Raw genomic sequence first — 26,095 nt, forward strand, 5'->3', positions numbered from 1 at the left:
GCCTTTGATTTCTCTCCCTGGGAAAAATTAGCACCCTTACACGAATAATTACAACTCACAAAAAAATGTGAATATAAGAGTATAAGTTAGATTATTATAAGATGAAAAAGTAGGTTTTTAAGATTGTTTATAATAAGAGTCTGGGGTCAAGATGGAGGAATTTGGGTGTGTTTCTGAGCCAGACTCTGTTTGCCTTTCCTTGGTGTCTCCCAGCCCCCAGGTGACCTCAGCACATGTTGGGGACTGATGTCCACAGCAAGCTGCACATCCCTCTCTTGGTCCTTGTGTGGCTCCAGGCTTTGATCATCCTGGCTACATTTCTCAGAAGCTTTTCCAGTGGTTTTTTTCCTTTTCATTTTAGAACATAAGAGTTTCAATCCCTGTTTTTGCTCTTCAGTCAAATTAATGTCAGTGTTATTCCAAACTTGGAAATATTTTTGGGGAAAGACAATTAAGTTTCTCCAGTTCATATGTTCTGCTACAAAAAAAAAAAAAAAAATTGGTATTCAGCAACTGGCAATGTTCATTAACAACTACATTTTTTTTTTTTTTCCCTTTTTGTATGTTCATTTGTTTTTGTTTTGTTTTCAACTCATTTATCTTCTTTCACACTTCTGAAGGCATTCAAACCTGAACAGACAAATAAACAGATTGAAGTGAAAAGCACTGGATATTGTCTTTTTTGCTGTTTTTAAGGACTTTGGGTGCTCTTAACTTGTTAAGTCAATACTTTTGTAACTCCTGCTGTGTGTTGGGATAGATACCAGGGGAAAGTATAGCACTTGTTTGATTTTTTTGGCCATGTTCAGCTTTATTAGTAGCTCCAATGGGAGCAGCTTTTACTTTCTGTCTCTCTGCCCAGCTCGCTCTCCAGAGACTTGCAAAAGCAATACCTTTAATGTTTTTCTTCTTTTTCCCATCATCTGCCTGTCTCCATTTGCTCAGACAAATAAGTGATAAACAGGAATGATGATCTGTTCAACACCACAGGAAGAACGATGCATTATGAGACAAGAGAGACCTCTTGTTTACAGCAAGTTATTTTTGGTAATTAGCCATTTGTAGAGGAAGATGAGCCTCAGCTCGTAAAGTCAGCATGCCATAATTTAGGGGACTCTGAATGCAAATCTAACATTTGCCTCGATTGGAAATGATAATTGTGTGCATTTAGAAATAAATAAATGGCTGTTTTCTCTCTTTGCAGGCAACAGGCTGAACAAAGATCTGCGCCATTATCTGAACCAGAGGTTTCAGAAGGGGTCCCCAGACCATGACCTGCAGCAGACCATCAGAGACAACCTCTATCGCCACGCTGTGCCTTGTAAGTGCCAAACGTGGAATGTCTGCCAGAATCTGGATGTCAGAAATGTGGCAATTTGGAGATTTCTCTGTTTTTTGGTCTTGATTCTTTGGAGAACACTGGTTTTGATTTGAGGTCTTAGAGAAGGCTTTTAAGTTTAAATATAGGAGAGCTTAGAGAAGGCTTTTAAGTTTAAGTACAGTAATTTCACGAGTATAAGGCGCACCGGACTATAAGGTGCACTTTTTTTTTGCAGCGAGGTTCCACGCGCAACAAAGTAACGAATTAGTAACGGAATCACGCGATCGCGGGGTTTACTGGCAGGCGCTCAATTTGCAAACATTTTTCACAGATTGGTGTAGCCTTTAAACGCAGCCCCAGGTGCCCTCCCCGTGCCGCGAGCCCCGGCATTCCCGCCTGCTCCGGCGCCGACTGGCGCGGCTTGCGGCTCATGGCTCTCATGGCTCGGCTCGCGGTTTGGCTCGCAGCTCACACTTCCAGGTTGACAAATTTCCCGACTTTGTCCATATATAAGGCACAGCGGATTATAAGGCTCACTTCCAGGTTTCGACCAAAATTTTAGTCAAAAGGGTGCGCCTTATAGTCGTGAAATTACTGTAACGGAGTTAAAATCGCGGGTGTGTAGGTAAATGGAAGTGTGTGTTTTCACGTGGTAAAAAGTTTTAAATGTGAGTTTTTTATAATATGGTAATAAGTATGGAGTAAGAGGAAAGATTTTGAGTGGTTGTTTTTAGTGTTCATTTTGTTTCTTTTTTGTGGGTTTCAGGTAGTAGGTTTTGATTGGTTAATTAGCATCACACTGAAGGTCATGAGAATTTAGTTATTGGGTTAAAAGGATGAATAATATAAGTGTTAATTTTTAGTAGATTGTTTAGTTTTCAAAACCTTGAAACAACTGAATTTTTTTCTATTTTGCTCGCATTATACAAATTATACAAAATTTTCAAAACGATATCTCCAAATTAAAAATAAAAAAAAAATCATAACAATTTATCTAATTAGCTAAATCTCACACCATTATAAAAAATTAAAAATAAACATATATGTGTATACTAATTATCATCGTAATAATGATAATATTTATACCTTATCTACTTCAATATATCCACCAAAAAATTGACTGCACTATCAACACAATATTCATAATTCAAACAGAAGGGAGAGAGAATTCCATCTTTATTTCTGGGGCAGCCTTCCTGTGGTGGTGTGCATGGCTGTGGGGGAGACTGTTTCCAGTTTGGGCAGACTTCCATGTGTGACAGCAGATAAGGCTGAAAAGGAAAATGATTCATCTCTGAATGAGGATTTTCTGATTACCTTTCTGGAGCACTTGATGGTGTGATGCAAGCCTTGTGATGCCTGCTTTGGAGAAAAACCCTAAAAAAAACCTGCCATGAAGTGATTACTTGGCTTAGAAATAGTCTGTGTTCATATCACAATGGTGAATGTTGCTTATTGGTTTAAAACCCATGAATAAAAAAGTGGCTTCTATTTTTATTTCCTGAGAAAAACTTTATTTGTGATGCTTGTTTAACTTGTAGAATGGAACAGCATTTTGTGGCAGGGTGCCATTGTTGAAGGCATCTGCCACTGTTGGAAGGTCGTCCTTGATTCATGTAGGAGATAAGCAACAAGAGTTAGCAAAGCCAAGAAAGAAATGCTCATTTTCTCTCAAAAAAACAAACAAAAAAACCCCAAAACAAAACTAACAAAAACCCTCAAAACAAACAGACAAAACCCCCAAAACAAAAAAAAACAAAAAATCCAACCAAACAAAAACAACAAAAAACACCCCCAAACCAAACAAAAAACCCAAAATCACAAAACATCGAATAAATTTTTTAAAAAGGCAACAACAAAAAAAAACAACCAGAAAAAAACCTAAGAACTCTGGAGCGTGGTAATCTTTAGAAGGTCAGAATCATTACTCAAAATGAGACTGTCCTTGGCATTTTGAGAAGATACAGAGAGTGGAGAGTGATCCTGCTTTGTTACACCTCTGTTTGACATTCTCCAGGTGGCAGGGGACACTCTTGTAAGGCAAAGGCTTTTTTGCTTAACTTGGCTGAACTGTGGAAATAATGATATACCCTTTAGATCAGGCTGGAATAAGAACTAGTAAACATCTTAGTTATAGGATACTGAGATAAGCAGCAAAATAATTTGAGGTTTTCTGTCTCGTTGTGAATCAGAGATTGTTTATCCTGGTAGACTTATATAAATTTTGAATAATTATGTTGCAGTTCAAAAATCAGTATTTGCCAACAAATATCACATAGTGGTACACACTGTAGTAGTCATTTCCAGTCTAAGTGTTGCATGCAGGAGGGCTGTGTAAGACCAGTTAAAATTGAGTGGTAACACTGACAAATGTTGATTCTTCAAATGGCAGATGCTGTTATAACACCACTGAGTTTATGCTCATTTTATCAGTGAAACGCACAAAACAAATTATGCTTAAAGAACATAAAAGAACATAAAGAATAAATATGGATTATTGTTTCCTATTGAGCACTTCCTTTTGCCATTTTCTCAATGTGAAATGTGGTTATTTTTCAATCACCTAACTTGTCAGGCTGCAGATTTTTAGGGCATACTGCAAAAAGTGCCTTCCAGGAGAGCACGTGCAGTGTTAGGCTTGGGAGATGCAGTGTTGTGATACTAATGTCCTTCTGCCTATGTGTGATATTTCATTTCCTAAAACAGCAAATGAAGCTAATGAGTGTAAATTCTGGGGAAACATTTTGCATGTTTCCAAGGTTACATTTTGAAATGCTTTCCATTGATTCTTTTATCGGATTTATTGAACTTGATGGTGAGCTAAACTGCTTGGACTAGCTCTTGATTTAAAATTAAGGGCAGTGAAAGTGCTTCCTGCCTTTTCAAAATAGCTGGGGGAAATGTAGGATGTTGGTATATTAATAAGAACATCAGTACTTTTGTTTCACTTATGAAACAAGTGTAAAACCCAAGAAGTGAAGTTATTGTGTGTCTCCACACTTTCTGAATTTTTGGGTAGGTAGCATTTAATTTTTGCTTCATTTACTGTGGGGATGGCATGAATGGTGACTTTTGGGAATGATGCTAATATTCACATGTGGCTTGGAATGAGACTGCTGCATGGTTGTGATGCTTTACAGGTCTGGAGATTAATCTGGCTGTACACTCATATTTTTATTCCTTGTACATGTGACCAGTAAATCCAGAGCCCTGGACCAATCTCTAGTGCTAATGGATTATGAAGCCTTGTATTTTGAAAATGGAATTCCCTGATGCTTATGTGGTAAACACAAACAAGAGCACAAGGTCACTTGGACTGAGCATGCTTGGCCTGACAGCTGCTTTTTATTGCACTCATATAAGGGCTGAATGAAGTGATAATCACTAAATGAAAAATGGAAAAAAAGGTGCTGTTAACCAGTTCTCACCCAGAAATTCTGGTGAAATAGCATGTGTTACATCCTTGACTGGTTTGGTGCAGGTGGTGAGAAAACCCAGAAGGTTTTTGTTTCCCTGTACCCCTTATGTGCTTGGCTCTGGAGCTGAGTGAAGTCAGGACAGCTTTTGTAGAAGACAGAGGTCAAGCAGAAGGAAGGAAAGATTCAGGATGTTTGGCTCAACCTCATTATTTTGTTAAAGACACACTGATTAAGCACCATTTAGATTTTTTCTTTAGGAGACTTGGTTAAGAGTTTGATTCATTTTCTGGTGAACCCTTGATGATGAGTGGGATGATGTCTGCTCCCAGGGGCCCTATGAGCATTTGCCTGTATGAGTGACACAGGATGGTTTTCTGAGAGATCAGATTTGATCCCTACATGTGGGAACTATCATAAAGAAATGAGACCTTGAAATGGACCCAAAGGTGAAGTATTACTGAAACGAGTTGATGAACCACACACCTATTTCTGCAAACTGAAGTCTTCCCCTGCTCCTCAGTACCATCTGCCCCTCTGAGTCCTCATACCCTCAGCTCCCACTCCCCACTGAGCTGATTTTTCCTGCAATTCTCTGTAGTAAACAACAGCTGTGACAAGATTCCAGGTGGCCTCCAAGTTTGGTTGTTGTGAGTCTGCTGTTCCTGTCACACCAAACCCACGGGTTTATTTACAGACCCAAGGCATTCTCCTCCAGGTTTACAACTCAGAGCAGTAGCATAAGCTAGGACCAAGAACAAGGGAGAGAGGCAGGGGAGCTGTTTATATTTGGATGGGGTATAAGTGGTCATAAAGCCATGCTACAATGAAGAAATCTTTGGAACAGAGTCAGTGTAGTTCAGCTTGTAGATTAACTTTTACTTCACATGAACCACCTCTGGGTTGTTATTTCCTTGACTTTCTTCCTGAGGCTTTAATTGTAAACTTCACCCAAGCCTTTACTTTGGAATATTTTTGTTTTTTGCTTAAGAAAAAACAGTATTTTAAAACTTGAGCAAAGCTATTCTCATGGATGTTCAGATAATTACTGTTTTTATTCTTAGCATGTAGTTTCCATTGTCAAAACCAGATAAAAATCCATCAATGCATCATCCAGATTAGTAATATGTTGGTCCAATCTCTAGCTATCCCTTTTCCTTCTTCTCTTTTGAAGTACCCAATTTTCCCTGTGTTTTGATGTGCCTAGTGAAGATGACCAGAAATACTGCTCTGTTTTGGGATAGTTAATGGCTCCATTGAGCTTGGACTATATTGTGAGTTGGCAACAGTTCCACAGTTACCCCTTGGCCATGTCTCTACCAGAAGTGCTTTGACTGATTGCAAAGACCTGGTCCACACCTCATTTCTAGAGTGGATTTCACTTACTCCAGCTCAATTTTGCCAGCCCAAACACTTGAGAGCAAAAGGGGAGGTTTATCAGCTGTGTGGGGCACCCTGTGCCACACTGGATTCCATCTCACAGGAGCTGCTGTGATCTGGGGGAGGCTGAGGGTCAGTCCTGCAGTGTGTTGACACTCTGGCTTTAGGTTTCAGGGAGTGTTTCAGGGAGCAGGACTTTCCCAAACAGGATTGTTGTATGTGAAGATTCACCCAGTGGGATTTGTGATTAGTTGGAAGTTCATGTCAGAGTATATCCATTAAATAGTTGTTTCCAAACAGCCCTGCCTGGGTATATCTGTGCAATAGTGTTTCTGGAGAAACATATGTGATAGCAACTTACTTAAAGATACTGATGGAGCAACCTGTCCAAACCACTGTTCACAGAAGGCTGAACACACAGGATTGTATTCCTCTGTTTGAAAGGATGGCAGAAGGTGTCTGTTTAGCATAAACATGCAGTACTGGCTATTTGTCCTACTGCTTATACTCAACAGCCTGGCAGCAGTTTTCTTTTTGAAGTGTATCAAGAGAAATCAGAAAGGTGATACTTCCATTAAAGTTTATCTCAGCATGTTGTTTGATTTTGATTTTTTTTTTCCATTGCTTCTCCACTTGTTTCAGTCCTGTGTGACCTGCAGAGGCAGCTCTGCTGGGTCTGGGGTCTGTACCTTTACTTGCCACATACCTGGTGCAGACGTGACTGAAATAACAGCTAATCCTATTGCAGTGCTGTGCAATTCCTTTCCCTGGCAGGCTGCAGTCTTCAGAAGCAAAGCTCTGGAAGGTGCAAGGTCTTTTTGATGGTAGATGAAAAGGCAACTGTAGAGTGGCTAGCCTAGAGTTAAGTCAGACTAGACTCTATATGGCATTCTTCTTTTTATTTTTCCCCTTTTCTTCTTAAAAATGGCTTTTAAAATGTCAGGAGGTCATCATTCAACAGTTGATTGACTTCCCCAAAACAAGTACATGTCCTGGAATTAATTGACTGGAGATCTGAATGTTAGAGATTTACCACTTTCATTTCTGCTCTCTGTTCTCTCACCTTCCCAGAGTTTGATCTGCTGCTCTGTCCTCAATTACAGAACAGTAGCTCCAGCTGTTGTGGTTGGTCTTATAGAGGAACATGGAGCAAAATGGAAAGAAATGGGTAAAAATCAATAGTTGTAAGTGTTGAGTGATGTGTGAGGAGGCTCAGGAAAAGCCAGCAGCACTCAGGCACCTGGCTGGCCTGAGCTCTCTCACATTTCAGTGGAAATTTCAGAGTAAGTTTCTTTATTCCAAGTGATCTCCTGGTGCAAAGGAAAATTCTCTTTTCTAAGCAAAACCAATAACACTGAACAACAGAACTGCACAGTTTTGATAGGACAAATTTTAGTAAGTGATTGTAGACTGCACATTGAAGCTTATTCTCTGAACTCAAGATTTTCATGGATAATTGAACTTCCAAAGGGCAGTTTAGTTTCTCCAGGAGCTGGGTAAGCTGTTCTGTGCATAACTACCATTATCTGCAGGTAAGGGAGTACTAGAGGGGCTAAATGGGCTGGGGTGTGATAAAACTCCTGTCAAATGTGCAGACTTAGGTGATTTCCCAGGATAATTTTTAAAGTCCTGTAGCTCTGTGCTCCCCCATAAGTATTTCTGAACTTCAGAATGAATTGATAAAAGGGATGTGCAAACCAGATTACAGAATGTTCTTTTCTTTAGAATAAAAGTGAATCAGTATACTGGGAAAAACTGCTGAAGTGAAACATAAATACCTTTATGTTACAAATGAATGTGGGTTTACATGCGTGGATATTCGAGTTACAATTTTGAAGTTATTTTTAGTTATTAATTTTTATTAAGGATAAACAGAATCACTGACAGTGCACATTAGTTTCCTTCCCAGGCAATAAATCATCAGTGTATGTGCACAAATGTTCTTGAATTCTCAAAAGCTTTCCAGACCTGCAGATGTATTTATTATCCAAGTTCCTTTTGTTGCAGTTCCCTTCCTAGAGGTGTAATTCTGCTTTTGTAATGAGAAATAGTTGCAGGGTCCATGAAATATTCATTTGAAGGCCCACACTGATAAGGTGAGGAGCAGCAGATTCTTTTCTAACACATAAAAATAATTAGTTGTTTTACAAGATTTATGTTAGGAAAAAAGTTTTAATTACTTTTAAAATAGTGCCATTATCACTGGGTTGCAAGATATGGATACCAGCAGCATGTAAAAATAATTTTTCTTAAGAATATTTGCTTGTGAGTAAATCTGACTCTGTATAATATGAGGTATATTTTCCATGCCAGCTTGTGTACACACATTTGACTTTTTCCTGACTTTATCCTGAGTACAACCACTGGCTTTAGAAAATCCTCATACCTGTGTTCCAGGGAGTGCCAAATTTCAGCAGTGTCCTTTGCAGCTCTGAAGGATATAATTCTTTCACTTATTAGTGGACCAGATGTGTTTTCACTTTTAAAAGAGAGAAAAATACCCTGTTTGAGCAACAGGGCCAATATTTCTGTAGTTTAGTTCCTTTCTACAGACAATCATTTTTGTTTAATCTAGAAGACTTCAGGACCTTTTCCCCGTCTGGTCTGTCCTTTCAGATCAATAGCACGTTTTGTGCCAGTGAAACTATTGTTTGGGGGTGGTTTTGTTTGTTTTGTTTTTTAATTTTGGAAATAAAAGCACTTATGATGGCAAATATTGCTCCATCTGCTTCCCCATTTGTGAGGAATAGCTTTTTTGTGTTTCACTGTACACCCAGTTGGAATTGCATGAGGCACCAGAGACCAGTACAAAGCAGAGGAGCTCAGCCCTGTGTGCTCTCCCATGCCACTTGCCAAAGGAGATTTGGGTAAGCAGTGTGGGAAGAGATTACACAGCCAGTTTTCTTTGTTTTCTTTGTTAGTCCCCAGTGCACTTAATTTTGCAGGTTTTTCATTGGAGCTGCTTTGTACCACAGCAAGGCAGCTGCGAGTGGATATTTAGGTGCAGTGCAAACCATGCCTGTGCATTTGTTTTAAAACATAAAGGATTCCAAGGTGGGAGTCTGGGAGAGCAGAGTAAGTCAGACCTGAGAGCAGGAGCTGCTGTTTGGAGGTTGAAGGGGTGGAGATGAACTACCCCACATTATTTACTTCAAAACTGGCTCTGTCCTGCCATGGTTTTTCATATGGAGTCCCAGGGTCCTGATTAGATCTTTCCTGATGGCTGCAGTGCCACAGCTTTAGATTTCTAGGCAGTTTGATTTCTTTTCAGTTATCACCATGCATCAGTTCAAGGGTTTCAGTGTATTGATTATGCTGCAAAGCAAGAGAATGAGTGTTCCAAGCAAAAGGATTGTTTTAAAATGAGGTGAAATTAAGTGTGTAGCTGTTTTTTAACCTGCTTTGCCACTCACATTTGGTATTTCATGATTAAGCACCCATCACTGTACAGGTATGTTTATGCTTGGGTGTGTTGGTGGTTTCCACTCCAAAAATCCTGTGCTTTCCATCAAATATGTCAGCACTTAAAAAGGAACACCTGTAAATCACATTTGCATGGGATTCTTCTGCTCCAGTGTGATACCTGCAGTACAGCATGGGCAAACCCAGTGGGTTGTAGAGGAGGAATGTCCTGAGTGATTCCCAGTCCCACATTCCCTAGGTGACAGGCTCTGACCCAGGGGGGCAGTGGCACATGATGGTTTGATGAGTTGTCACATCTCATCTTCAAGCAGTTATCCCTTTTTCAACATTACATGCTTCCTCACTTTATGTGTGTGCTGTATTTGTCCTCGAAATCCTTTTTGTCTTTATTTCAGCAGAGAGGCGATTAGCCGTGTAATCATTTATAAAGCTGTTTGCATTCTGCTAGCTGCTTTTCTTTGGGGAGAGTCATATCCAGTACCTTTACTGGGAATAACTCTGTAAATCATCCTCATTGAGTTCCTTCCCCCCACCCCAAGTGAATAAGAGAGTAGGAAAAAATAGGACAAATATTTGTAGTTCTGTCCCTATTGAAGGAAAAATAAATCTTTCTTATTAGTCTTAACAGTCTAGATGTATCCTTTTTTAATGATGTTCTCTTGAATAATTAGAGCTTTGAGTTATGAAGTCAAGATTCCTGGGTCATTTCCAGAACAGATTTATTTAAGGGGGACACTGGTTCTCTGAATTCCTTTTAAAGGGCTTTGTTAATGTCCCAGACTGCTCTTAATTAGTGATTTAAGAGGGAATACATCTGTTTCACTGAGGACTGTGAAAATTTTTATTTAAATGGAAATGTTTAATAAATGACTCTTTGAAAGGCTAATGTATCTTCAAAATGAGATGTGTATCACAGAGTAATCAGGTGGATAGTGATCTGGCAGTTCTTGCATGGTCTTTTTGAGCTGAATATGGAGGAAAACCTCATCAAAGACCTTTGGAAGTATCATCTGCTATTGAATTTTATTTCATACTTCATTGTTTTCTATCTACACTTCTCCATTGAACCTCCAGTTTAACACTTCATTTACCATGGAAAAAACAGTAAACAAAAGTTGTTGGTGGTGAAAGCTCTATAAAAAGGCTTATTAGAGACATTGATGATACTTTGTTTTTTATCTTAGACCATCATGGCAACTCCAAAACCAAAATTTAAAGCTACTTAACTGGACATTTTTCATATGCTAAAAACGTGCAGGTGATCTTTGCTGTTTTAGGGATTTGAAGGGGCTCAAGCAGATGCTTAGGGAAGGAGGAGCTCCACATTAAGAAGCTGCTGCTGCTTTTAGTGAACTCTTCGTTGAATTATTGAGGAGAATTATTAATAAACAGACTCTCCTACTGTTCACAGGTCTTTTGAATTAGCAATCAAAACCTTGGCACATACATGTGTTGATTTATGAGCCCTTACTACCATCTTTGTTCAAGTTTTTCTAGGGTGTGAGTTTTTAGCGTTTTCTTTTGTTCAGAGGGGGTTAACACAGGAGGGCTGAAAATGTGCTTGAGTAGTGAGGTTATTAGCAGTTTTCCTAAATCCAGAAGGTTTTGAGGAGAGCAGCAAATGTTGCAAGATGTGAAAGAGAGTCATGGAAAAGCCAGCAGGACACTGCATGGCAGTGCAGAAGTAGGAAGGCTGGACTCAACAGTGGGGCTGGACCCAGTTCTTGCAGGAATGTGAACATCCCATTATGTCCATAAATATCTTTCCCATTTTTGCATTTCCATCATTTTAAAGCTATAGGTTGCTGTCTCACTTAGGAACCCTCTGCAAAATGCCCAGTGTTTTGTGGAAGGGAAAGGCTGGTGAGATGCAATAGTGCTGTGTAACTAACCACACTGGAGAATCACCCTGACAGACATTCTGTAAATTGCCCACATTATAGAACATTGATGATACCATTAAAGTGGTAAATTTAATATTATAGTTCTATTAGATTTCTCCCTCATTAACTCTGATCTGATAAACAACCTCCGGCATATTTTGAAGGTAATAATCACCTTACAATCACTCCTGCTCCTCTCTATCTGGCATTTCAAGCTCCTATAGATTTACAGCTCTTTCTGTCATCTAATCTGTACTCACTCCTTCATTTCTTCTTTGAACTTGTGCTTGCAGGCAGACAGCTCTTTACTAGAGGACCCTGGGCATGCAACTACACCTCATAGCCAGAACAAAGTCATTCTCAATTCAGATTTTGGACAAAAATGAGTCTGAGAGAATAAAACTGACCCAATGTTCAGGCAAGCAGGATGCAGCTCTGCAGAGGTGTTTTAGGACTGAGCACTTTCTAAGGGTTCTTGGCAGCAAAAGGCTTTTGAAAACAGGTATCAGAGCAAATATTTCTTGCTGGAAATGTAGGTGGTGAAGAGGAGACTGTGTGGGCACTGCCAGGCACAGCAGCCCAAGTGCAGGGAGATGGAAAATGCTGAAAAACCTTTGTCTGTCTAGTGCAGGCAATTTCCATCCGAAGCATTAATCCTCAGGCAGCAAACCCACAGCTTAACCAAGTAACCTTAGCTCCTCTCGACTGGCAGGAGGCTTCCAAGGAGGGATCACTTGCCTCTTGTTTTCCTGAGTTAGTCATGGTTTGATTGGAGTGCTGTCTCGGGGACAGGGTGCTTGTTACACATCACCTATCACAATGTAAAAGTGGGAAGTGATGCTGAAATGCTGACCCCTAATCTGAAGTGCACCATCTGTGTTTTATTTCCACGTCTTGCTGAGTTTACAGTTATTTGAATTCACAGTTTGTTCCCCATTTGCTGTTCCCACATGGTAAGTGAATTGGATCCAAAATGTACTGATGAAAGAATGAGAAGTCTGTTGTGGAAGTTTGTTCCTACCTACAAGAGTGCTCTATCTCACACTTTTTCCACCCTGTGAGTTAAATCCCAGCTGTAAAACCTTGTCTCAAGATGGTCTTTCATGGTGGGAAGCTGGGGTTACTGTAAGGACAAAGACTCCTTTCCCCATCCTGAAGTGATTTATGATTTGCTTATGACTTTCAGCTCTAGAAAAGGCAGAGAGTTCTTACATCTGACAAAGTATTTGCTTTGCTGTTCCTGTAAATTTCTGTGCATGCTTATCTGGTAAGAAGCTCTTGGTGTTGGAGCACCGCTCATTTAGTATTTCTTTTCTGTTCATATGAGCCAAAGTGTTTGATGCTAAATTAAGACTGGGTATAATATAATGATGAGAGCTGTAATTACAACTGTAACAGTTTTTCATGATGCAACTTTGAGCTACTCTGATTTTAGAACGGGTAAAGAGCTCAAAACCAGGTTGAATTTCATTTATCCTCCCTCCCTTCTATTTTTTCTACCAAGAGCAACCATTTTCTTAAGACATAACTAACTGTAAAAAAAAGATATAAAATTTAAACATGTCATATTTCAAAAGCAAGCCATCAAAATGCTGAAGGCTGTATAAACTTAAATACCTTCTTTGGCTTTTGCTGTAGACCACACAAGCTCTGAGAAATTGATTACTCTGGTACTGGAATGGGCTTTCATGATACAGAAACAGAGGTTTGCATTGAATTTCTTTCTTTGTGTGTGGGACTTTTTTTTTTTTTGGAAAGAAAAAAAAGCCTTTAAACCCCAGATTAAAAATAAGTCATTTCATTGTTTCCGTTTTCCCCTCTTCTAAATCTTATGAAAGAGTTTCCATAAATGACTGGGGAGCTGCATCTCTGAATAAATCTAAAGTAAAATGCTCCATTTCTTTTTTTAATAAAGAGGCTTTTTTTCTGGAATGTTCCTTGTAGGTACTGCCTCATTGAAGTTGCATCTGGTTGAGAGAGTTTCAGCATGGCTCAAGCAGATATTTTATTTTGTGGACATGAAAAGAGGAGGGGTGAGGATTTGTTTTCGTATTGCAGTCTTCAGATTTACAGTGTGCAATATTTTGAACCCAACATTATCAAAGGCTTTGGAGTTCCCACAGCAGCTTTGAGTTGACCACACATACCCAAAAAATAGTCTATGGCTCCAAGAGGCCAGGGGTGAAAGATCAGGGAGGTGATCTGGAACAAAGAATTTCTGTGGTTTTTTTCTTAAACAAGAGACATATAAAGGGCCAGCACCTTGGCCCAGCTGGTGTTTTCATGAAAATACTGATGTCAGGTAGATTTAAGACTGTTTGTAAGCAAGCCAATCTCCTGCTGGTGTGTGGCCATGTCTCCTACAAAGGTAATGCAAGGGTTGCTGGCTCTCAGTGATGTTTTGTCCCTACCTAGTTTGAGCACTTTTGAGGACTGGGTACATCAGCAGGAGCATTGTCTGTGTTTGCTGCTGGCTTTGCTGGTGGGAGAGGATGATTTTTTTCCCCTTGCCCTTTCACAAAGGTGCTGTGACCCTGTGAGCTGTGTCACAGCTGGACAGAGCTGCTGTGCCAGCCATGGTTCTCATGGGTGTGGGTGGAAATTCTGCTAGTTCCGAGATCAGAATGGTGCTGAAGCCACTGAGCTGTGGGCACAGGGGCAGGAGTGACCCTACACCACCCTGTGACCACCCCAGCAGTGCTTCCCGTGCCATCCTCGGGCTTCCCATGTCCCTGCCTGTCTCAGGGGAGCTGCAGAGCATCCCTGGAGCTGCAGAGCATCCCTGGAGCTGCAGGGGAGCAGGTTTCAAGGCTGGAGGAGTCCCTGAGGATTTTGGAGCTGCATCTGAGCAGTCATGTCCTGTGGGATATGTGGAAAGCGTCCAAGACGGACACCTGCTGGCTCTGAGGCAGTCAAGTGCTTTTTCCAAAGCATCTTTGGCCCCTGTTCTGGATGTTTACTTTTAAAAAGATACAGGCATGTGTTGGCTGTAAAAGAAAGGGGAGGGGGGTGGGGAAATCATTGTTGCTGCTGTCACTGAAATTCCCTGCAGACTTAAAAGGAAGATGAAAGTTGGTACTTTAAGAGGAACTCGAAGCCCTTGGGACAAGCACAGCAGAAAAGAGGGAGATGCTCTGTATTCTGTCCAACTGCTTGCAAAAATGAGTGCTGTGTCTCCTATGGTGAGAGACAGAGCCAGAAACACATATTTGCATCGTTCCCCCATGCTTGAGCCCTGCTAACTAGGACAATACCATTTTGCACTTCCCTGGGCATATTCTCAAACAGCAGCTCAGTGCAGGTGAGAAAGGGAAAAAAAAAAAAGGTGAGGGAGAAAGAAGTGAGGGGGGAAAATCTGCCTTGTGGTATTTCAGATCTCCAGCATACACAGGTGCTTTTTAATCCCTCTGGCCTACATATTCCACAGCCCCTAGGAATAGAGGAGTCGTGATGTAATGCTCTTTTCCTCACACTCGCAGCTTAAATACAGATGGAAATTGTTGTCATGTGTTAGAAATGTCACCAATAATATAAAAGGCAGGCTTCTGCATTCTCCCTTTTGCACTGTCAGCTGCTGCTGCCAGCTTATTCTTCCCTCTCAAACCCATTGTCATGTGGCAGAAACCCTGATGTAAGTAAGCCCTGTCCTCCCCCTGCTTATGATCCCTGCATTTTTTATTCCCCTCTGCTGCAGTGCTGAGGATCATTACATACCACGACTTAAAGACAAGACCTCACAAAGGAAGGATTAATCTTGTATTTGTGCTTGAATTTCGAAGGACTCAGGCAAGTGAGAACGTTCTGTTGTATTCTCTGTCCCTTTTTCTCCCCCCAGCACCCCTCTCCCTGGATGCTAGCGAGGGATGGGAAGCAGGAATGTGCCGGGATGGAGGGGCTGGGGCTGGGAAGGAGCCGGCAGCCCCAGCAGCACAGATGGCTGGTGCTGCTTTTTAATTCATCCAGCAGGCTTTGGTGAGGCCCGTTGGCGAGCGGGTGTGCTGCGAGAAGCGGGGTCAGTGGGCACGAATGGGCTGAGATCAGGAGCAGATGCCTGCCGAACAATGGGGCTTTTGAGAGAAATGCGGGAGGAAGCGTGGCGCTGGCTTTGTACTGCCTCCGCATTGCAGGTTGGAATGGGGCAGCTCCGATTTAATGAAGTGCATTCCTAAACGTGCTCGTCAGCCCGGGCTGCGAGACAAGGGGACATGTCAGAAGGGGCTTGTGGGGCCGGCGCTGGGGGGGCAGCGATCCGCTGATGGATCGCCCCGAACAATGCGGTCTTAGTGCTGGATGGGAAAAAAAAACCCATCCATACATCCCTGTGCATATTAATGCGGTACAGCAGGTGTTGGTAAATGTCTGTCCCCGCATTGTTCTGCCGCGGCTCTTGGGGAGGGGGCAGGAAGGAGCTGGGATGTGCTGATCCCGACTGGGATGCGCTCAGCCCGGCAGGGATGCGCTGATCCCGGCTGGGGTGATGCTTTCACCCGGCTGGGACGCGCTCACCCCGGCTGGGATGCTCTCACCCCGACTGGGATGATGCTTTCACCCGGCTGGGATGCTGTTATCCCGCTCATCGCGGCAGGGATGCGCTCCTCCTGGCTGGGATGCTCTCACCCCGGCTGGATCCGCTCATCCCTCTCACCCCGGCTGGGATACGCTCACCCAGGCTGGGATGATGCTCTTATCCCAACTGGGATGCTCTTATCCCGACTGGGATGCTTTTATCCCGACTGGGATGCTCTCATCCCGACTGGGATCCCGTATCGGAGCACTAGGACTGGCCCCGCACGGTGCGGGCAGCCGTGCCCTGTGCTGGCCTGGCTCAGAGAGGCTGGTCACAGCTTAAAGGCACAGCACGGCCAGAAAGATCCTGTTTGCTGTGGATATTCCCCCAAACTAAGCAGATGTGAGGGCTGGAAGTGAATCTGCCCAGGGCAGTCTGGGTCACCAGAGCAGAGGGCAAGGAATGGTGTCTCAGTTGGAGCTCAGCAGCGAAAGAGTTAAAAAGGGGAAATATTTTTTTTTTCACCTTCTCCAGAAATACATCAATTGGGAATGAGTTGGGGAAGCTGTATGAATGGCAATAAACAAGGTGTACAACACACAAAAAGCCAAACAAAACATCCATGCCTGCTTTTGTGTGTATCCTGCACTGGCTACTCTTCCTTTAAGACAGTTTTCTGTCTAACACCCCTAAACACTTACAGCCATGCTTGCCAGTGTAATTCTTGAGGGGTTGGGGAGGGGGAGAGAGTACACAGTCAGTCATTATTATATGTATTTCTTAATAAAAATACACCCATTTAATTGCTGTCATTGTGTTGTCTGCTCCCCTTGTGATTTGTGACATGCTATACTGTATTTGTCAGCAGAATGAAAGGGGTCTTTGTTCCTTATTCCTATTATGGCCCACTGAATCTCTCAGTGAAAATAGAATATTTGCCTTTAGAGCTAACTTAGCTGGTGATCTGTGCCTGCTGTTTCATTGGGAAGGATTTGGGTTTTTTTGCTGGGAGTTTGAGAGGAATTTGCAAGCAAGGCTCGAATTGTTTTACCTATTAATTTTTATGTATTGATGGTTAATAGTGATGAAGAGTGATCAGCCTATTTTGCCCACATTCAGGAAAAGCTTAACCAGTGGCTGCAACAGCTTCACATTTTGCAGCTGCCTTTCTGTGTGTCCCTTTTCTGTGTCTGAATGCCAATTTGACCACGAACTAGGATCGTTGTGCACCTTTGATCATTTGCTGCTGTGTAAATCGCCAAAAAAGGTGCTGAGAAATAAACTGAGTGTGTAATATGGACAAGCTCGTGTGTGTGCTCAAAGGCTGGCCAAGGCTGCAGACGAATCAGGGCTGTTAGTGACTGGCCAGCTGTGGGAGTGACAATTTGGGGGTGCCCATGGAGAGCACTGTCCAGGCACTGCTGGGTGTGCTGGGTTAAGTTGTGTATCGTGTAACATCAGCAGCGTTATCACTTGTGATTTATTTGCAGTCCTTGCTGTGCTCTGGCTGCTTGGGTATCAGTCTGTGTGCCTGTTAATGGGAATGGTTTATAGGGAAGCAGCTGGAATCAAAAAAGGTTTAAGGCAGTGCTTGCACAGACAATTCATAAGACTTCTTCTAGCACACCCACATGAATGTATGGAGCTTGTTTTTAAATTGAACTACCAGGTTCAGCTTTATGTTGTTAATTATGCTTATTTTCCACTCTGCAGTGCCCAAGGAAAAATGAGCAAAAAATGCAAAGGCTGCTCAGCCTGGGAGGCTGCAGTGTGTGCAAAGGCTCCTCTGTCAGAGGGGCTGGCTCAGCAAAGGGCTGGGCTGAGAACCTGTTGCTTGTTGTTGTGTGGCTCTTTCAGCAATGTAGGGAATCCTGTCGAGGAGGAGCTTTGGTCTGGAGAGAGCTCGGTGGTGCAGAAGAGCAGGGAATGTTTTCTCCTTTGCCAGTTTGTTTCTACTCATCCTTGTCTACTGCTAAGTCCTGTCAGATGGAAGCAGTGATGGATCTGTGTAGATCCAAGAATGATGCTTCCCTTCCTTCAGGGAAACTGCTGTTCCAGCACACTTCAGCTCCTGCTGTTGAAGTGTTGCAGAGCCAGGTTTTGCCATAACAGCAATAACCCTTTTCCAGTTGAATCTTTTTTTCTTTTTTTTAATACACTCTTCTAATCCAACCTGAAATATGAAACTTAGAGTATCCCTTTTGTCATTATTGACAACTCCTAGCATAGGTAAGGCTGCCAAAGCATTCAGCATTGCTTAAAGAAAAAAACAGCAATGAAGCCATTAATTCAGCAGCAGAAGCTGAATAAATGGTGTTGGATTCCTGACTCTGCATCTGACAGTAACAACAACTTATCTTGAGTTTTAGTTGTTTAAAAGTTCCAATGCTGCAGGGAAGGTTCTTGCCTGCACTTTGGAGCTGTGTACAGACACCTTTCTGCCAGCTTTCCATCCTTTCCAGTGCACCAAGTCTTTACATGGTTGCACAAGAAATGCTTCGAAAGTCAATGCACATCAAGTAATTTCAGCCAAAAGGTGCTGGGTACTGTGGTATTCAGTAAAGCTTATTCAAAATGTAGTGCTATTTTCAGTCAAATTCTGCTAAATCCTGTCCTGAAATCCTCTGAATGTTTTGCTCTTGAATATTCTGGTAAGCATGATGACTGGTTCACTGTGTTAATCCTGTATGGTCTTTCTGTCTGCAGCTAATCCTGAGCTGTTGTTGCTGTTCTGCACACATGAGTAAGATTTTGTCCCCCCTCCTCTTGACCATCTACAGTAGGATTCCAGCTGACTGCTGGAAAATAACAGATCAAATATCCTACTCTTTCTTTTTCTCATCCTTCAATAGGAGAGTTGAGTTTCTTCTACTTGAAAAACAAAACCTGGAGAAGTAGGAAAAATATTCTTGGTCAGTTGAGCTCTATCTGGAGGCATGTACTGGCTCAGACTGTGCAGGATGTCTTTGGGAATCTCAGTTGTAGACAAATGTGGAAGAAAAGATGCTTAAAGCAAGTTTCCAAATTCACAGAGGTTGGACAGAATTTGTGTTACCATTTCACATTAATAGAGATGAAGCTGGCAGTGATGGCTACAAGTAGATATTGTTCCCCTAAAATAAAGTTACTGGATTTTCCTATTTTTATCCTAGTGATTTTTTATTTTTTTATTGCTGGATCTACCTGTGGAAGATGGCTTGGCAAAATCTATCCCTTTCTGGTGGAAAAAAAACCCTTTTCCTTTAGGTCAGTTATTGTCATCTCAAAATTATTACTTGAGCATATTTCAGGTTTAGTAGAAAAGGTTGTGGAAGGAGGGGTGATAGTTTAACCTTGGGTTGATTCTCCCCACCCCCACTGATTTTACCATGGGCAGACATTGTATCTCCTTATAGTCAGATTAGCATATTTGCATAAATATGTTAATGTCCATATGGCCTATATTGACATGGCTGCATGGGATGTACATACCTGGTGTGTGTATTACAAATGTTTGCACTTGCTTTTAACCACAAACATCAAAATGTCATGGACGGGAGAGTCCATGAAAACAAAAGTCAAACTTTTTCTTAAAAACTCTGTAATATTTAGCTGATGTAAAATATCATGAACACCCACTCTTTTCCTTGGAAGAGATTGAATTTTTTTTTCCTTCTGAATAGATTTTCAAAGGATTCATTAAGAAAATGAAACCCAAGAAGAAAAATAGTTGACCCAGCAGTTCGAGGCCAATGAGGCAATTACCCAATAAATTTGTGTCAAGTCAGCCCTAAGTGAGCTGTGCCTAAATGACTTTTTTATATATATTTTCTGAAAATGTTCCATATTGAGATAGAGGAAAAAAACCCTACTAGATGAATAATGTCATTCTGTCAGCAATTGGAATTTGACTGTGGCTATCACTCACCATGTAGAAAATAGCTTGTTGTTTTGCCTACCTAAACAGAGGTGTTGTGCCACCTGGAATTTGCAGTGTTACCACCTTCCTTGTTTGCCTGAGGAAACAACCAATTGCAGAATGGAACTTTTAGTTTGTTTGTGGGGGATTTTTTCATGTGTTTTGTTTTCATTAGGGTACAACACTGCCTGTTAATGCATGTGAAGATGTGAACGAGGCACACAAAAAGTAAAAGCTCTGACAGAACTCTGTGACTGAGATTGTGATATAATGGGGCAAAATGTAGATTTGCTCCTTTTTTCCCCTTGTGTTTGCATCTTCTTTGGGCACAGGTTTCCTAGAAGTCTTTGGTAGTTTTATGGAGAACTCTCTGGTGTTGATTTTTTTACACTAATTTAAATGAATGGGGAGCAGCTGAATAGCAATCATGTAGAAGGTGCAGTTGGAAATGCAGTTCTGTCAGCACTGCCTGGTGATGAACAGCGTGTCATTGCTGTGGTGGCATGCTGACAACTCAGCACCACTGTGCAAACCCTTGGTAAAGTGACTGGAGGGGGGAAAAAGCCTCCTCTTCCTCTGTTTCTTGCGTGGACCACAGTGAAAACCTGAGGCTGGAGGCTTCCCCTGAAGCTTAGGCTGAGGGATCCAAGTTCTTTCCAGCAGCAGAAGCTGGGGATGGGCTGTAGCAGAGCATGCACTGCAGGTGAAAGATGTTTTCAATGTAGTTTAGTGAACAAATGTCCTGGTGTTGGCAAGGCAATAGTTTAAGGTGTGATAATCTGCCATCCTAAACTCTTAAGGGAAATCAAGGGTTTACTACATTTGCATGAGTTAAAACTGTCCTTTCCATGTTCTTCTTCAAGACTTTATTTATTTTTTTCCTGGTGAAGATGAAGTCAACTCATTTTGAGTCCTAATCAGGAAGTGATTCAGAGTCTGTGCTCATTAAATCCTTCCCTCACTCCTGGGACTGTCAGGGAGGATGTCACACATTACCTGCTGATGAGATGACGTTTTGTGAAGGAGATGAATGTCCCAGAAAGTATTCTCACAGTGACAAACCACTGGGAAGCTGGGAAGGGGTTAGAAAGCCACAGTGAGGCTGGAATGCGAGTACTTGAGCTAGTTTTATCATCACTCTGTTAAGCAGCTGCTTAACCATTAGAATGAACTCATCTTTAGTTTCACGTGATTTGGGGGACATGAAGGTTGAGCCCTGCTGTTCTTATTATTTGAAGTTTCAGATTTTCTTTGGGTTATTAGGGTACAACACAGAGCATTTAATTCCCCTTATCAGTTCCTTTAAGTTATCATTTGATTGGATGGAACCTTTTCAATTTTTTTCCATTTCCCTCTTTCTCATACTTCATGGATTCTATTGTTTTATTAGTTCACTGGCCTTTCTGGGTCATTGCAGTCTAAGTATTCTGACTTTTATAAAGGTCTTGGTGACTAAATATTAGTGACCTCTATTCATCTTCCTTTTGCTTCTCCAAGGCAGAGCAGTTTGATTTGGAGCTGCTCTGTGTTACAGGATCAGTGAGTTCATGGCATGGGGAATCAAACCCCATTTCTTCTCCCCAGATGAAGATGTCCATTCAGTACACTGAGTTTCAGTATTTGGATAACAGGATCCCTGGAAAAGAGATGGGGAAAAACTAGCCCTGGAGCTTCAGCAGCCTAACTAAAATAATGCACCATCACACAAATGAGGGAATATTGCTGGATTCACAGCAATTCTGGGAAAGTCTAACAAGCTGAGCATGATTGACTTGAATTTCCAAATTATATAAGAGGAAATGGAAAAGTTGCCATTAGCTGCACTTGGGAGCTTGTTATACCAACAGAATCCTTTTTGGAAAATTCAGCTTTGTGTTGGTAGGCTTATGTTTTGAGGGATTATTTCTAGAGCACCATCCATGAGGCATTTCCCTAGCCCACACTCTGCCTGAGGGGTGAATAGACATTGTGGAGAATTTGAGGTCCCTGTGGAGAATTTGAGGTTCCAAGATTAGGAATGGATGGTGCCACAATTTGAACATTTTACACATCATATTTGCCATTATCTGGGCAAGTCTTGTCAAACAGATGTGTAACATGGGAGCTTTCCTCTTGCTCAGTCTTGCTTTCTCCTTGTGATAACCCTCTGCCTTATTGCTGCTCTCTAAGTGAAGTGAGAAATTGGTTTTATAAGGGAAATAAGAAGGTCTGACTTCAGGATGGAAAAGTTCTTGAGAAACACCTACAGGAACAAAGAGAAACAAAAACTGTCTGAGCAACCTGAGCTGCAGGCTGTGGTAGCTCAGATGTGCTGTGTCTGGGAGACTGTGTTTTAGCAGGCATTTTTTTTTATTGTTTAATGTTGTAATATTGTTTTAAAAGGCAGGGAGGAGCAAAGGAACATCCCAAAATTTCCAAGTTCTACCTTGAAGCTTTTAAGGAGGGTCAGAGCACAACTGTGGGAGATTTTACCCACAGTATTTAAAGTTTGGGAAATGGGAGTCTGAAAGCAGAAGCTGATAAAGCAGTGTGTGAAATGGCTTTCCAGGTGCTGCTGCCTGTATCTGACACACACAAAGTTTGCACTTTCAAGCAAGGGGAGATTTGAATGCTGCCCAAAAGTTGCTTTCATACACAGAACTCTTTGCATTTCTATCTGCAAATGTCCCACTGGCACCATGGGGAGGTCTTTGAATTGCAGGATCTTTCTCTAATAAAAGGTCTGCTTCACTGTAAAGGAGATATTAAGGCTGTAGCATCTTGAAGGGCAAGCTGATAAATGAGATATTATTATCTCAGTGTGTTCTTTTAGTGAAATATTTAAAAGTGGCTCACTCCTGGTGAATTACCTGCTGGCCTCGTGCTCCAGCAGCCTTATTAAATTGTTGCCTGTTGTAGCATTCTCTGTAAAGTGAAAGTGCGTCCCACTGCACTAAACACTGTTTCAGATATTCCCATTATGTAACAAAATATCTTTATTTAGTAATAGTGTAAACCAATGTATCTCGTGGGTGCTTTCATAATGAGGTTTGATGGTGGCTGCTCTCCGATCCCTTTACTCCTTTTCCCAGTTTCTCAAGTTTACTCAATTCCTCTCCATATTCATAGGGTTTCACAAAATTGCTTTTCAAACTCCTCCAACGTTCCAAACATCAGCACTTCTGATACAGAACGGGTTTATCAAAACAAACAGTGGCAGAAAATAAGAGTATCATTGCAAAGCAAAGTTCTTGGGCTGGAATGGCTTAATGAGCCACTGGAGCCATGTCTATACTCCCTTAAAATCTTAAAGTTTTTGCTATTTGGAAGCTTGAATTCTGCTTGAGTACTGGGGTGCTTTGTTGCTGTTGCATGGCAGGTAGTAACTTGATTTCTTCTGGTCATCTGTCTCCAGCACATTTTTAAATATTTCTGTTTGCCATATGGTGGTGAGCAGCTGCCCTTGCTGGTGCTATTTGAGATTTGTAGTGCTGTTACAGAAACAAAACCAACAGGGCTGTGAGCAGCACCTGAACAAACAATTGCACTTGTGCCTTGTGCTTTGGAGCTATATTCCTTGCATATTCTTGGGTGGAGTGGAAGAAATCTTAAACTCCTTTGATGTCTTTCCTGGCCTCATATCTAATTACATATATTTTTATACTTTTCCCTCAGGAGTTTCTTATTTTAAACGCAATTTACAAATACACATTCAAATAAGCCTGACACTATTAATTTTTTTTGTTATTTTAGTTATTTTGTATTGCTGACCATCCCCTTGGAACTTGAACTTCTTTCTACAGACAGTATCCACTGTACTTCAAGAACTTGTGATCTCTCCTCACTGAAATGGAAAGTGTGGTTGGGTTAAAACCTTCTGCTTTTTCTCCCTTGACTCACTCCTTGTCCCAGTTTGGTCTGATTTTTGGATGCATCCAGGCAATAAGAAGCAGAAGTGCACAGGGACTCCAGTTTTGTGGTTTCTGTGATTTATAGCAGCCAGGTTTGGCAAACCCCATCTCTGGGTGCAGTGATTGACCTGCACATCCTTCCACAGTCCTGACAATTGTTTTTGCCCTCTGAGGAGATATTTTGCTACGTGTTGGCTGCATTTCAAGAAAAAGAGGGCAAAAAAAATTATATATATTTTTCAAAATACTTCATGAAGCAATAGCAAGGAATAATCCTAGTTTCTGGAAAAATGCTGCAGGAGCTGGTGTGGATACTCCTTTGGTCTCTGCTGCTGTTTGACACAAATTCTGGCTGCCCAAACCATGTGCAGCAGTAGGACTGAAACAGTTCCTGCATTCAAAACTTCTCTAGCTTAAAGTTGTATTAGAAAAGGTCTGTTGAGCTCTGCTTGCAAGCCCATACATCCCACACCGTGCTGGCTGTGAGGTCTGATAACATCTCAGTAATTAAGTGCCAGCATCCTCCAGCACAGTGGGTTTAAAAGGCTGTCAGCAGCTTAAATGCCACCTGATATTAAATTTATCAGTCTAACTTTTCAGCATTCTGCAGCTGACCCCCAGGAACAATGACCATGGCAAGTTATTTGTAGATGGTTCCTGCTGCACCCTCGCTGCTTGGCTGCTTTAATTGCTGATCTCTAATCTTCCTCTAAAAGGTGGGAGTGCAGGACAAGAAAGGCAGCACTGCACTTGCAGGAGGTTTTTTGCCCAGCTGCCATCAGTCCATTCTCTGGGAGATTTTTGATTTTGCAGTGCATCAGGCTCAGAACCTTCACCAATTCCAGGTGTGGTGATTCCATCATTTCCCTGGTCAGTCTGTTCCAATGCTACTCTTTCAGTGAAGAACTTGTTCCTAATATCTAATTACAGTTCCTCATACTCCCCCAAAAATGCAAATAATGGCATGGATTTATCCCTCTCTGCCTTATTTTCTCCCATTGTAAGTTGAGGCTAATGATATGCTCCTTTTTTAAAGCTCTTTGGGATCCTTGGATGAAAAGCACTGTGTAATTATTAAAATGCAGCTTTTATGGTGCTGCCTTTAGAAGGAAGGGGAAAAAATATATTCACTTGGCAAAATATTGTGTTGTAGATGCAGCTTTGGAAATCTGACTTTCATTGTTAAAGCTAAAATTAAAAAGGACTGTTCCACTGTAGAGTGTCATACTAAAACCAGGCCTGAGCTGAGGCTGCAAAGAAGCTTTGTGTGCCACTGGAAATGTATAAAAAGAAAGAAGAGGAAATTGAAACAAAAGGAGGGCTGGTCAAAAGCACAATGAAGTGAAGCCAGTGGTGGCAGTGAGTGCCACTTGTGTCTTTGGGACTCAGAGTTGCTTAGGCAATGTAGCATCAAGTTCTCAGCAGTGTGGATGCTTCTGGCCACATCATCTTCATGGCCATTAAGTTCAAATGTTTGCCTGTTTCCTGAGATGAAAGGAGTGAGAGCTCTCTCAGAAAAAGAAGCTTGCAAATTCTAAAGCAGCTGTGCTGTATGCAATTTGCCTGGGAATTTTACCTCAAAATACCATTTTTACCTACTTTGAACAAAGCAGAGGCTGATATGAGTGCCTCATTGTTTTGTCTCAAGATTGTTTTCTCAGAAAATGTCTTTCAAAATATTTATTTTTTGGTAAATACATGTGTATAATTATAGATAAAGGCTAATCTTTGTAGCTGAGTTTTGTGCTGTCAAATGCAAGCTGAGCAGTTTAATACCAAAATGGGACTTCACATTTAATCATGACTATGTGTTTTTTTATGTTTTTACAATAGATTCAGCAGCTAATCATCACTAAATTGTCTTTCCTAAATAACAAGCCCTACTAGATAGTGTAATGGTTTACTTGGAAAATGGGAAGCAAAAATGATACCACAGTGAGTCAAGACTGTAATACTGAAGATAAAAAGAAGGCAGAAAATAATGCCCCATTTGTCTGCCCGTGTGCACTCAGCCTTGTGATGTATTTCCTGATCACCAGAGTGCTGGAATGTTTGCAGATTTTGACTAATAAATTGAAAATCTCGAAAAAGTGTAATGAAAACTCACAAATATGTACTTTTTTGTAGCCACATCCAAAGTGCAGGGTGAAACCTTGCTGAAAACATCACAAGGTGTTCTCAATACTCAGACCTTAATTCCATTAAAAGCCCACCTGTGTGCACAAAACGAGAAGGGTAAACTCATGACATTGTCACCATGATGGGATCATCAAAACCTTGGAAAGGAAAAGCTGTGGAAGTCAATGCTTTCATTCTCATAATCACTAAAAACGGAGTATTTTGGGGGGGCAAAGTCTGCTTTCCAATGCATTAGGCC

At 41.5% G+C, this 26,095-nt stretch overlaps 1 protein-coding gene across 6 annotated transcripts in view; it reads left to right on the forward strand.

Annotated features, from left to right (window-relative positions):
* LOC117002661 (membrane-associated guanylate kinase, WW and PDZ domain-containing protein 1-like) overlaps positions 1–26,095 on the forward strand; it is a 295,287-nt gene that overhangs the window by 163,140 nt on the left and 106,052 nt on the right. For all 6 annotated transcript variants that reach the window (XM_033071996.2, XM_033071995.2, XM_033071993.2 and 3 more), the window contains exon 2: positions 1,205–1,321. In XM_033071996.2, coding sequence (XP_032927887.1) covers positions 1,205–1,321 — 117 coding nt within the window. The remainder of the gene's footprint in view (positions 1–1,204; positions 1,322–26,095) is intronic.

The sequence above is a fragment of the Catharus ustulatus genome, chromosome 13 (assembly GCF_009819885.2).
Source record: "Catharus ustulatus isolate bCatUst1 chromosome 13, bCatUst1.pri.v2, whole genome shotgun sequence".
Taxonomy (NCBI): domain Eukaryota; kingdom Metazoa; phylum Chordata; class Aves; order Passeriformes; family Turdidae; genus Catharus; species Catharus ustulatus.